Source organism: Apaloderma vittatum, unplaced genomic scaffold (genome assembly GCF_000703405.1).
Source record: "Apaloderma vittatum isolate BGI_N311 unplaced genomic scaffold, ASM70340v1 scaffold40711, whole genome shotgun sequence".
Lineage (NCBI taxonomy): Eukaryota > Metazoa > Chordata > Aves > Trogoniformes > Trogonidae > Apaloderma > Apaloderma vittatum.
The window spans coordinates 509-13142 of NW_009698112.1; the positions used below are offsets into that span (position 1 = coordinate 509).

A 12634-nucleotide genomic window follows, 5' to 3' on the forward strand; every position below is an offset into this window, starting at 1 on the left:
CAGTGGTTTCTAGTTTGTTTAAAGGACTGTACATAAATGGTATCTATAGCAGTGGAGGCCTGAAGTGGCACAGTGTGATTCCCATTGTTGCTGCCTTCCACTCTCAGGAAGGAGAAAAACCCTAACATTAAAAGTCTAAATTGGTGTTTTTCTGACTTGTAGTTTGATTTTTTTTTTGTTTTTTTTTTTATTTAGTTGGGAGTGGTAGGGTTTTTTTTTTTTATCTGTAGTTCTACCACTGCGTTCTTTGATTTGTCTCAAGCTTGCCCATTTTTTGGATTTGCTGTAAGCGGTTGAACTCGGTATCATGTTTGTGATGGCTGATCGGGTTTCTGACAGATGTGGACAGAGCAAGGAGGAAACGTGGGTGCGTAACCCTCACTGCCAGAGGCCTGAGTCTTGCGGGAAGTGCGTTTGAATGTTACGTATTTATCACAGGCCATATCAAGGGGCAGCACGTCACGATAACGGGGTGAATGTTGGCTTGAAGGAGTGGGTCAAGAGAGCGTGGTCTGGGACACAAGTTGCTTGAGCGTGGCGCTAGAGTAGCAGCAGGTAGCGAGGATAAATTTCCTGGAATGATTGTAGTCTCTTACAAACGGCATTGCCCTCGTGTATAGCATCTTAACTACAAAGATTTAGCTGTTTATTTTTGGTTTATTTCATTACTTGTGCTGTAGGGAACACCAAGCCCTGTTTTTGTGCAGTAACGTGCAGAAGAGTGTATGTGGTGACCAGGGAAGGTAGAATTTGAGTAGGAAGCTGTCTTTAGTCAGGTGTAATGTAATGCTTCAAAAAGCAGCACCTGAAACAAATCTTTCCTTCAAACATTAAGTGCTGCAGTACCTCATTTACTCAGAACTGCCATATTTCAATTTTAATTTAACTTCCAAGGGGGTAGAAACTCGAGAACACAGGTAGAACAAGCAGACACTGGCATCCCAGGCAACTTGGAGTCTCTGAATGTGAATTTGCCTTCCCTAGTGATGAACGTGGCTCTTCATCTCCTCTTGTTTCCCACTCAGCAATGTTTGTGTTTTGGAGGACTCTGTCAAAACACTGGAGAAGTACTTGGTGTGTGATAAAGCCAATCCCACAAACTGCCTCTTGCCCTGTCTGATCTGGTTTCTGATCTGATAAATGTTTGGATTTTTGAAGCATGAAAATTCTTTTCTGTAAGAGCTATGTGAAGACTAATGTATATGGAGAGTGCCATGATGTCTTGAACGTCAGCATTTCTTCTGAAAATAGAAGTTTGGTGTCACACCATGCTGTGAAGGTCTTGGATCCCGACTTTGTGATAGGTGCTGGTCGTAGAGACCCCACTTAAAGGCATTTGATTTTCTTCCAGATTGCACTAAAGAAGTGAAGTCATGGCTTGTAATGTAGGATTTAGAACTTAAGGCCACTGTAGAAAGTCTTGGGCATCTGTTAGAATAAGACTTTTGAGCCTACAATTTATTTTTTATTTAAAAAAGCTGAATGTTTGCTAATGTTAGTTTTGACTTAGTAAGTTTGCAACTTGGCTGCTTATATTTTGCTGGCTTAACTTTGTTTACAAAGCAGTTGTAGCTTTTGCCGTGAAAATCTAATCTTTCCTAGGGTAATGATGCCTGAAATTTGCCCGGGCTACCTCAGCGGTCTGTGTGTTTGACCTCGTAACTAGTCCTTTGTAAAGCTTTCTTTTTACACAAGAAGAGCAGGTGATTGACACAAAAGCTGGGCTCCTCACCCCTTGGAAGGACTTCCTCTAGGGATTTCATGGAAGTGATTGAAAGAATATAGTGAATTTACAAATGGGCTCCAAAGCAGTGTTTACTGTGAGCTGCTGTGGAGTATAAAATGGCTTGAGAAATAATCTGTCGTGTTGCCATTCCAGGAATTAGCATTTGTAAGTCTTCTGGCCTTTTGATTACAAAGCCACAGAGGCTTAGAGTGAGTAAAAGTAACTAATGTGTGAGTGTGTACCTGCATAGCTTATACTCCAAAATCCGCAAGACTTTTAATTAAGAATCAGTTTGAGATGTTTTTAGTTTTTTGGTAGGTTGTATTAGGTTTGAAGTGCTGCTCTCTGACATTGTAGGTTTTAGTGCTGTCTTTTGTGGACCAGGCAGTAGTGCCTTAGAGTAATAAACATGAGAATAGTGGTTATTTTGGGTTGCTTTATTTTGAGTGTGAGAAAACTAGATTAGATGTGTGTCTCAACTGCTCACCTGTGAACCAGTATCTTGGGCAGCTGTTATTAAGTGAATATCTTAATAGTGTTCTGGGCAAATGGCTGTTATGTTGGATTTCATTAGTAAAGCAAGAATATGAACAGCTGTTTTCATCAGTTGTGCCAGATTTTTTTTAAAAAGTGAAATTTATGGAAATGGAGTAAATGGAATTGGAGCTGGGTATCTTAATGTCTTTTAATGGAGCAAGAGCAACATAGCCGTTATTTTCATAAAACTGAAATAGCTGTTGGCAAAGCTCTGATAACAAATCTGTGACAAACAAGATGAGCATAATTGTGTAGAGCATAGGGTTTGTCCCACCTGTTACTGTTGTCTGCAGCTTACTCATACTTAAACCAGTAGCCAGAAATGTACTTGCTGGAGTTTGAAAGCAATCTAAGACAAGGCATTTAATAAGAGTGTTTCTTAGAGGCACAGTTGCAAGCCATGTGCCCAGGCGCCCTGTTACAGCAATGGAGAAAGAAATTGCGTTTCCTGGTAAGATTAATTGCAAATAATGTGTTTTAAAGCTTTTGTCTATCTGATTTGCAGTGCAGTCTTAAGTGAGGAATTAGACTTCCTTTGTAAATGGTGTGTTGCCTAACTGAAAGACATTGGGTTCACTTGTGTTCTAACTAGTTTCAAAACTAGTTAGAACCTCCTGTAAACTGCCTCTGCAGTTGCAATTTGGATGAGAGTAGAAGGATTCCAAAGGAATCTCAGAGTTGTCTGGAAATTCCTTACCTGTCAGAATGGAGAAGAGCAGTTACTCCTTTTCATGTGGCGTTTCTTGCCTGTACTGATGCACTCAAAACGTGTCTCTCGGTGCACTGTTGATTTAAGTGCCTTCCTCAGACTGACAAGCTCAAAGTGTGCTTTTAATGTTACTACCATATGGTTTTGTAAACAGTGCCGTGGTGTTGACCTCGTGTAGTAAATACTCTTTAGGTGGTGCTCGAGTTGCTGTTGGCTTGTGGATTTGTAGAGAGGTGGAACTTTTTAGCCACTACTCTCTTCAGGTGTAACAGGACTCATCTCCAATGCTCGCTAACTTGTTACAGCTGACTTGGGACTGCCTTACAGTAACCTGTAGAAGATGTGCTTTTTTCCATCGGGGACAGGAAGCTGTGTCCGTGATATGCTGTACTGTACAGTGCTTTATCTGTAACACTAAAAAAGCTGTTTTTTCCTGTCTTCTTGCAGAAAGTGTGGATGCCCATCAGCGAAGCTTTGATGTAGGAATTCAGATTGGCTATCAGCGTCGGAATAAGGATGTGTTAGCTTGGGTTAAAAAACGCAGAAGAACTATTCGTAGAGAAGACTTGATCAGCTTCCTATGTGGAAAAGTTCCGCCTCCAAGAAATTCTAGAGCTCCCCCAAGACTGACTGTAGTATCCCCTAACCGAGCTACTTCGACAGAAACTAGCTCATCTGTAGAGACTGATTTGCAACCCTTCCGTGAAGCCATAGCTCTGCATGGTAACAGTAATTTTTTCAATACTACTTGGTTAAAATTGGGCGGGGGTTCTTAAAGCATGTCTGGCTCTTGGCTGTTGTCGGTGTCATGTCATGTACCTGATGTTCCAGCTGAAGAGAGATTCCTTCACTCTCTAAGGGAGTTTTTGCATGTATAAGGCACGTTAGCTACTAAGAAGTTGTGTAATCAAATATTTTGAATGAGGAGAAGGTATTGTATTTAAAATGAGTTTTGGATCACTAATCTGCAGCTGTGAACTCAACAGTTAAATATCAACTCATGATAGTAGAGTTTTTGAAACATGAGGAGACTTGGCATTCATACCAGTGCTAATGCAAACAGAATTCTTGGGGAATGATAATACTGTACTACCACTCAGTTAAATACTAAGATGTGGCTAGTAGCAAAGAGCTAGCAGATTTTACTGGGGTTAGGGAAGGAATTGAATGCCTGAAGCTTCTGCCTCTGGGGTGCCTTACCCCACTGCAGTACCCTTGATGTTTGCACTGCATAATGTGGTTTTAGCTTTCCGCTTAAAGTAGCCTGGGAAGGGTACAGCACTTGCACATCAGGGCGATAATTGAGTCCTTTTAAGAACTTAGTTCTACTTCACTTTCAGACTTAAAAGTCTTCCAGCGTCTTACTAAATTTCCATCCTTGACACCACCGACAATGCTGTTGGTGTATTTCTTTTTTTTCTCCTTTTCATATACAAGTATTCAGTAGCTTATCCTGTATTGGACTATTATGTAGCAATTGATAAAGGTTTTAAATTGCTACTGAGATGAAATGCAGCTGTTCACCTGTGGGTTTTATGCCTTCTAAAGAGTAGCAGATATCTTGAGGTATAAACGGACTGTTCTAAAAGTAAAAATCAAGCTCTCTAGAAGTATAACCTGTGAAACTTAAAGGAGGTTTTTACTGTCTCAATATTCTCGGTGGGGGATGGAATTAAATCATTTAATTAGATGAGTAGATTCATGAAAATGCAGTCTTTGCTTCTGCTACCCTGGGGTGGCTTTTCAAGATACATAAGCCAGACACTGCTACTGTCTAGGTGACAACCTAATTCTGGCATTGTTTGCCACACTGTTGCCATTTAAATCAAGTGTGCTTCCACTCAGTCGTGGAGTTTTTGGCAGTTTTCCTTCTGCTATTGGAAGCTGGCTAAAGAATTCTGTGCACCAGTATTGCTTATTCAGTAGGTAAAGCTAACTTCATGAGGAGAGCAACTGCGGAAGCTGTCTTACCTGGTAGGATGTGAAAAGCATACTCTAAAATCTTGGGATTTTTGAAACTGTAGTTGAATCTGGTGTGCAGTTGGCCTTAACTACAAAGGCTTGTATCTCTGGTGAACTTAAGCAAGGTAGACTCTTACCAGCCACAGTGAGCTCTGAAGCAGAGAAATCTCACAGTATTTTTATTAGTAAAAAGGCTGTTTTGATGTCCTTACATCATTTTGTATAGAGGTGGCTTGTGGGCATCGCTTCTCTATAGTATGGGAATCTGAACAATGAGGTGTAAACTTTTCTTTTGTATTTCATAACCTAGTACAGGATCACAAGGAGTCCATGAAGTGCTCTGTCCTGGCACTGCAGGGGCTAGGAGTGAACTCTTCCCCTTCTTCAGCTGGCTGACAAGATTACACGTCAGTCACATTCTGGATTAGGTTCTCCTGATATCAGTTACAATCTGGTGTTGGGCACAAATGCTTTTGTGCTAATCCTTTAGTGACTAGGCTTGTATGTGGCCTCAGAACTGTTTTTAGGTTATTGCCTACAATGCCTGCGTTCCTCCAGCTTTTCCTCCCGCTCTTTCCTTTAAGCAAATTGTGACGAAATCATCTTCCAAACTTTTCCTGTTTACCATAGGGCTTCTCAGAAATGTGCTTTGATTTTTGAAACCTGTGTAGGATCTTCAGGTGTGTGTAAATTAACATCCTCTGTAGGGCTACACTTACCTGAATTTTTGGCAGGCTGTTTAAAAATGATTTGCTGCTGTTAGGTGTTGTGAGGAAACATGAGAAAACCTGATGATAGTGAGTAGCACTCTCAGCCAGTGCTCAGACTAAGGCTTTAAGGGGAATTCTTGACTGGCATGTGAAGGAGTAAGACTTTGCTTTGTGCTGGTAGCTTGCTGTGGAAATGGAGTGTTTCTCTGTTGGTAGGGTGGATTAGGTTTGGGGGATAATGCTGAAATCTTGCTGCTCTAAGTGAGATCTCTTAGCAAAGCAAGAATGGGTATAAATCTACACCACCAAATAAAGCTCTGTGGAAGCAAACGGGTTTGTTGACTTCTCAGAAATAGATACGAATCGTGTCTAAAGACCACGGTGCTGTAACTTGCTAATCTTGCTCTATGATGAGGGAAGTACATGTATTTTGATTATGCAACCTCTAAATGCTTCATAATCACACCTGAAAACTTTGACAGAAGCTGTAGTAACAAAGTAGCTAATAATTAAATATTTCCTGGAATATCAAACCACAATTCTAGCTGTATGCCCTAGAATAAAATCTTGGAGGGGAGTATCTTAAAATTATGTGCTGCATCTGGAAAGAAGTCTGTTAAATTGAATATTTAGCTTAACCCCTAATATCTCAAACCTCGTTACAGCTCTGCAAGGTAGCTCAGAGTTTTCTTGAGAAGCAGCTAGGGATTTTGAAACCAAAATTTAATCTTATGGTATTATTATTGGTAGTCTTTGAACTGTAAGGAAACTCGTTCTCCTGTTCTGCTTTCAAGACCTGCTGCATTAGCTAATAACGACAAAATTACACTGACAGAAGAATGTTTAAGATGTGATTTACCTTTTAACTCTATGGCATGTATATTGTGCAGCTGTTGCTGAAATCTTTAGTGTAACTTAAGGGTCCTTGAGAATGAGTTTGTTTGGAACTAAGTACTCTCTTGGTGGAGTAAACTCTGGTAAATAAAAATCTTTGTTCTTAATACCAGCTTTACCAGTGTGCTGATGAAATAAAAACCCCTTTGAAATAAAACAGGGCTCAAAACTTGAACTGTGAATGCTGGAAAAGAAATTAAAACTTTGGAGAAGCACGGAGTAGCTAGCTCAAAGTAGTATGTGCTATTCTACTCTGGAGTTCAAGTGGATTTTTCTGAAACTTCAGGAACTGGCCATCTGATGATGGTTACAGTTTTAAGATGTGGTAGTAGAAGAGAAATACCGTTTTTTTTTCTCAACATCTCAAATACAGAGTTGGGTTTTTAACTGACTTGCCCCAGTCTGCTAACGTTATTGTGGTTAGCAGAGGCATGGGTTTATCTTCACCTGCTTTCTGGGTGCATATTGCCGTGTCAAATTGTTTCAAATGACAGAATTGCATCAAACTGAGCTAATAGTCCTAAGATGTCCAAAAGCTGACCTGTGGCAGGTCATTTTGTGCCTGGCTGTAGGTAGCACAGAGCCTTGCAGTGCCGGTGTGGCTGTGCAGTGTGTGCACCTCAAACGATGCTTTGGTCTGTTCTGTGGGAGTGCTCTGTGCTTTAGAAACCCTTCTCCCAGCACAAGGGAAGAAAATGCTGTGATTTGAGAAGGGGACAGAAGCAAGCTCGGGAAGGCAGCGCTGAAAGGTGTTAGACTTGAGCATTCCTAACTAAAAAAATGATGTGGATGGGCATCAGCGCAGTGAAGGGAATGCTGATTCTTTTGCTCCTTAGCATTAGCGTTGATGTGTATCATTAATGGGATGCAGTGTGGGGGAAAACCCTTGCTCTAGCGGGCAAGGTGTGTGGCTTGGCCACTTCGGAGAGCCCGAATTTCCATTAGGCCTCCTTATTCTCTTCAAATAATAAGTGGCGATATAAACCATCAGCAGTTGTTAGGGTGGAGAAGCAGTTGGCAGAAGAGGGGATGCTAGAACGGAGTTCAGATTAGTTTGAAAGCTTAATTTAAAGGTTATGTGTGTGTATATATATATATAGCAGTCATGAAGTTGTGTGTGGTATGTACTGCTAAAAGTTGCTCTTGGAGCAGTACTGTGAGCGGGTGATTTACGACGGAGCAGTGACGAGGATCTCTGCATGCCGTTTTGTATTTATCTGGGGTTATTAACTAATTCCTGCTTCAGTCACACTCATCTAAGCGTGAATGTTCTTTTTGATACTTCCTGATGAGACCAATAGTATTATTATACCAAACGGTAGTTGTCCAGTGTCTTATGCTGTGGTAGTGACCTGAATAACTCAGACATGGTCATGGTGCAAGTAAAAAGGCATTTGGAGTTTGTTAGGCCAGTGTTGATAAACTTGCTAATTTTGAGTCGACAGTTTTATTTACCTTTAAATATTTTATACTCCGTAAAACATACACTTATAGCCAGGCATTCTAATGACTTGAGTACTTGGTTATAAATTAGCTAGTATTGGTCACAAATTCCTTCTTTACTGCAGCTTTTTCTAATAGAACTCTAATACATGATTTAGAATATGGCTTCAGATAAAGGCAGGCGTTCCTTGTGAAATTACTGGCTGTGAAACACCATATTGTTGATGACAGATACGTCAGGAATGAGAGTAAGTACTGCAGAGTATTTCAGATATACCCTCTACTTCAGTCCTTTAGGGTTAATAGAGCCACGTGTCCTTTCCTTAAGACCTCTTGTGAGAAAAGAAATGTCTCCTGTAGAAGGCAACGGGAGACTTCGGAGATGGTCATGAGACTGTGAAAGAAGTGAAGACGCTTTAGGAGCTGTTTGAATTTCTGTCTTGTTGTATGGACAGAGCTGATTTGGCTGTGAATAGGTCATGTTAATCATGATACAGAAATTTGAAGTTGTGAAATAGTGCTGCAAACAGTCATGTCGTTGTGCTACCTCCTGGTGCCTACCACTGCTTGCTTTACTGCTTTAGATGGTTAAATGCTTCCAGAAGAGATCTCAGAGTCCGTTGAAAAATTAAATCAGAATGATTCGTAATAAATGGGTTTGATGAGATTTACTCTCTGCATTACCACAACTTTCCAAGAAAAAATGAACTGTGGATCACAGTTCATGAAAGATGCTTTCTCTGTCAACAAAAAAATACTTTGAGTTGCATTGCTGATTCCCTTCAAAGATGTTGCTTCCATGAAACAAATTGGTATTTCAGTGCATGCCTTGAATTTTTTTTTCCCACTCTTCCACGTTAACTTGATTACCCAATCCTAAACTGTCATCTGAATGTTTCATTTGACAGTTCTGCTCTCTGGGATTGATGTGTAGCGCTGTGTAAGATGGTTAACTGCCAGTAACTTGTACCAAATTGTCACTCAGTCTTCTGGCGTACTCGGTAATGACTGTTAACTCACTAGTCCAGTGTTAAGTACCTGCAGCGGATGCAAGGTTAAACTGCTGCTAGCAGTCTCTGTTGTGATGCAGTATTGTTGTGCTCCTATATGTAGAAATTAATTCAAATCTACTTTCCTGCTTTTGACACCCGATTTGATTTTTAACTGAATTATTTCCTGCAGGTTGGTTGTGTATTTAAATGCGCAGTGATTCAGTACTACCTAAATATTGGAAAGCCAATGCCTGCTTGAGGCACTGCTTGCAAACCTTGGCAGGCTGCTTTAGATTATGCTCCAGCACATTACAGATGCAGCTCTTAATTCTGACTTTTGTATCTGTTTTAAAATGCTTGTTAGTTCAAAAGGCTCTGCATAAAAAAACCATAGTTCTTGAATGACAACAGAAAATGTATTCTTGCATCACAGGTTAGGTTTGGGGTTGATGTAGGAGAATTTTTCTCTCCTTACTTGGGCACTAGATACAGTGAAAAGATGTCATGATAAAACTGAATTAGCTGGTTGTAGATTGTATATAAGAATAAATGTGTAAGTGGTGTAAATTGTTGACACTCGATGGAAGTAACAGTACTGAACTCTTGTGTTCAGAGCAATTGTGGTTGGAAGTGATGTGGGGGGAAATCTCTGCAATGAATTTGGGTTTAAAACAATGTCACCTGCACACTGTCAGGTTTTTTTTTCCAATTCATGTACAGGATGAATTAATGCATTTCTCTAATGTATGTTACGCCAGCTGAAATTAAACTTGCTATTGTCTTTGAATTGTCAAGTGATTTGTTACCTGCCCAGATTTTTCACGTTGGTGGCTTATCTGAGTTGTAGCACCTGAACTGGCTTTTTGCTTGTACATCTCTGTTGTCAATAAGCTGCTTTACTTGCTTTGGTAGATGTGTAGGATGTGTAGATGTTTTGAATTTAAGCTTGACCTTAATCCTGGAAGTACTGGAACAAACCTGAACTACCTTTCCCTGCAAGAATTTCTGCTGTTTAAGTCCTTTATGCCACTGTGAGTGAAAAACGATTTCAGTATTAATATAAAACCTACGACGTCGCTGTCGGACTTTACACTGTGTTTGAGTCCTGTTGGAACACTACGTAGAGCTGTAAGCAAAAGCTCTAAGAGAGCACCGGTGATGAGCTGCTCTTTCTGCTGGTCCTTGTGTAATGCCCAGTCTGTGTTAAAAACACATCCTGTGCTGTTACAAGGTCTCAGCTTTAAATATTCATTCAGCAGTAGCGAACAGCCGAGTGAAACAGGTTGCCCTGCTCTGTCCTGACTCAAATACCAGCCTGTCATGGCTGCAGATGGCTTCAGAATGGGTCTTCTCATTGAGGTTTCTGGCAACTGACCTCATAGCTCTGGAAGGCTTCAAAGAGCCTCTGAAGTTGCTTGTTGGGCCTGTCAGCAGCTCGGAGAGAGGGTTTGGTTAAGCTTTACTTGTCAGTGCGTGACCCTTACGAAAATGTGTACTTAGTGGCTTTGCACACGCACAAGAAGTTTGATGGCTGGACAGAGGTACAGAGTGTTTGAGACCGGACAAATCCTCTGAGAGCACTCAAGATGCTGCAAGTTACTGAGGCGTAGATCTTCCTGGAGAGCTTAACACCTGCTGGCTCTTTTTCCTAAGAAAAAGATACGGTTCTTGTTCTGCTGTTCTTCATCTTCTTACCTGACTCCTGCTTTGGTAGTTTAGTTCTAGGGCCAACAGATGCTTTTGTGCGTTTCTAATAATCCTCAGGTTTGAAGCAGTTAGAATAGTAACGATGTGTGCCTTATCTGTGAGCTCTGTGTTTATCTACAAATGCAGCCTGAATTCTGAACTGAAAGGAGTTGTTAGGCTTTCATGTACTAGCACTGACTAAACTTACGCTTTGGCATGTCCTACCTTTGCAAAGGTGTAATAACAATGTTAAAGGTGACAAAGTTTTTAAATTAGCATGAAGTTTGCTTTCTGGTTTATGGCTTTGTTTCTCCAAGAAATAAGCTTGTATTTTAACTACACGTTTGATTAATGACATGAACACAAATCAAAGTAACTGCAGGGTGCTTGTGACTGTTTTGGATGAGATGTGTCAATAGCAAATTTGGGGGGTTTGTTGTGTGTTCTTGCCTGGCCGATCTGTTATTTAAGTGCTCTTGCATTCTGACAATACTAATGTGCTGGCTAATAGCAGCAGCTGTGAAATAAAGCTTTTGTTTGAAAACTAGCTGTGGTGTACACCTGTCTGAGATCTGCTGTTACACTGCAGGTTTTTTTAGAACTACAGTGGCTGAGGGGGCACAAGGGAGAGGGTGGTGGTGTTTGAAGTGAGACCAAGTCAGGTCAGCCTGGAAAGTACTGGGTACAAGTTTTTCCTTCTGTGTAACTATCGGTATAGTGTGAAGCCTTAATATTAAATAGTCTTTATATTAATTACTCTTTAATATGTATGCATCTAGAATAGCACGTCATGCTTCTGGAGCTAGCGTTTGCTGTGGTGTGCTGTTACAACCTGGTGTGTAAACTCACTTTTAATGTCGTAAAAAGCAGTTTGGTAATTGCTGGATTCTTTCATGGGCTAAAAACTGGGAAGGTGTCTTCTGGCCTTCAGATAAGTGTGGTGCAAACCTAATAGGGTGAAGTGCCTCTTAACATCTCCCTGGCACTCAGATGAGACGTTGTCCCTTCTGCCACACATGGGAAACTTGACTTTCTGTACTGTTTGTCCTAAATACTGTTTCTTTTTTTCCCCTAGGTCTTAGTGGTGCAATGGCTAGTATAAGTGTTCGCTCAAGTACCCCAGGCTCGCCCACTCACGTGAGCAGTGGCTCCAATGCTAGTCGAAGGAGAAATGGACTCCATGATGTTGATTTGAACACTTTCATATCAGAAGAAATGGCACTCCACTTGGACAATGGTGGAACTAGAAAGCGTACCTCAGCCCAGTGTGGCGATGTCATTACAGACTCACCAACTCATAAACGCAACAGAATGATCTAAACTGCAAAAATTTCAAACCCACCATGCTGCTTGAAAGCCACTTGATCCTCAGAGTACTATTAAAAAGGAAACATGAGGCCATCTTTCCATATTCACTGTTTAAGACAAATGAATTCAATAATTGCCATAAAGGAAATTTTAGATATTACGTTAGATGCCTCTTGTAACTGCGGCTTTCTTAAACTATATTCTTAGCAGAGGACATCAGATATTGTGTAGTAGTTAGCAAGATCATCATAGGCGAACATGTATCCGTTCCAAGGCTAAAAGTGACCTTACTTGTATAATTAAAGGGAAAGGAAATTTCAGATGTTTATTTGGTTATAGAATGCTTTTTTTTTTTTGTCCTTTATTTCCTGCTGTGTTGAGTATTTGCTTAAACAGTATTGCCAGTTTGACTGAAATTGTCTACGACATAACTTGGCATCTTTGTCAAAACTGCAGGCTTCCATTTTTGCAGCACTGTACCATGCACCTAGTTTCTATATAGTAACAGTGTGCAAGTTATAAATATTGGACTGTACCCTTTTTAGTTTTAAAAGCAGTTGATAATTCTGGTGATTGTGTGATAATGTAAAGAGGTGCTATGATGGTCATGCAATTAATACTTAATATTGAATCAATACAAGGATCTTTATTGGATTCACTTTGTGTG

The 12634-nt window shown here is 40.5% G+C and overlaps 1 protein-coding gene across 1 annotated transcript; it reads left to right on the plus strand.

Moving 5' to 3' along the window:
• Positions 1 to 2689: 2689 nt before the first annotated feature.
• On the plus strand, positions 2690 to 12372 carry LOC104269748 (UPF0472 protein C16orf72). The gene is made up of 3 exons (XM_009877874.1): positions 2690 to 2714; positions 3420 to 3695; positions 11735 to 12372. Exons 1-3 carry the CDS (start codon positions 2690 to 2692, stop codon positions 11977 to 11979), a joined length of 546 nt encoding a protein of 181 aa, XP_009876176.1. The 3' UTR covers positions 11980 to 12372.
• Positions 12373 to 12634: the final 262 nt, after the last annotated feature.

Coding starts and splice junctions, on each gene's coding strand:
- LOC104269748 (XM_009877874.1), top strand. CDS start 2,690: ATGGAGAAAGAAATTGCGTTTCCTG. Junction 2,715..3,419: donor GAAAGAAATTGCGTTTCCTG/GTAAGATTAATT, acceptor GTCTTCTTGCAG/AAAGTGTGGATGCCCATCAG. Junction 3,696..11,734: donor TGAAGCCATAGCTCTGCATG/GTAACAGTAATT, acceptor TTTTTCCCCTAG/GTCTTAGTGGTGCAATGGCT.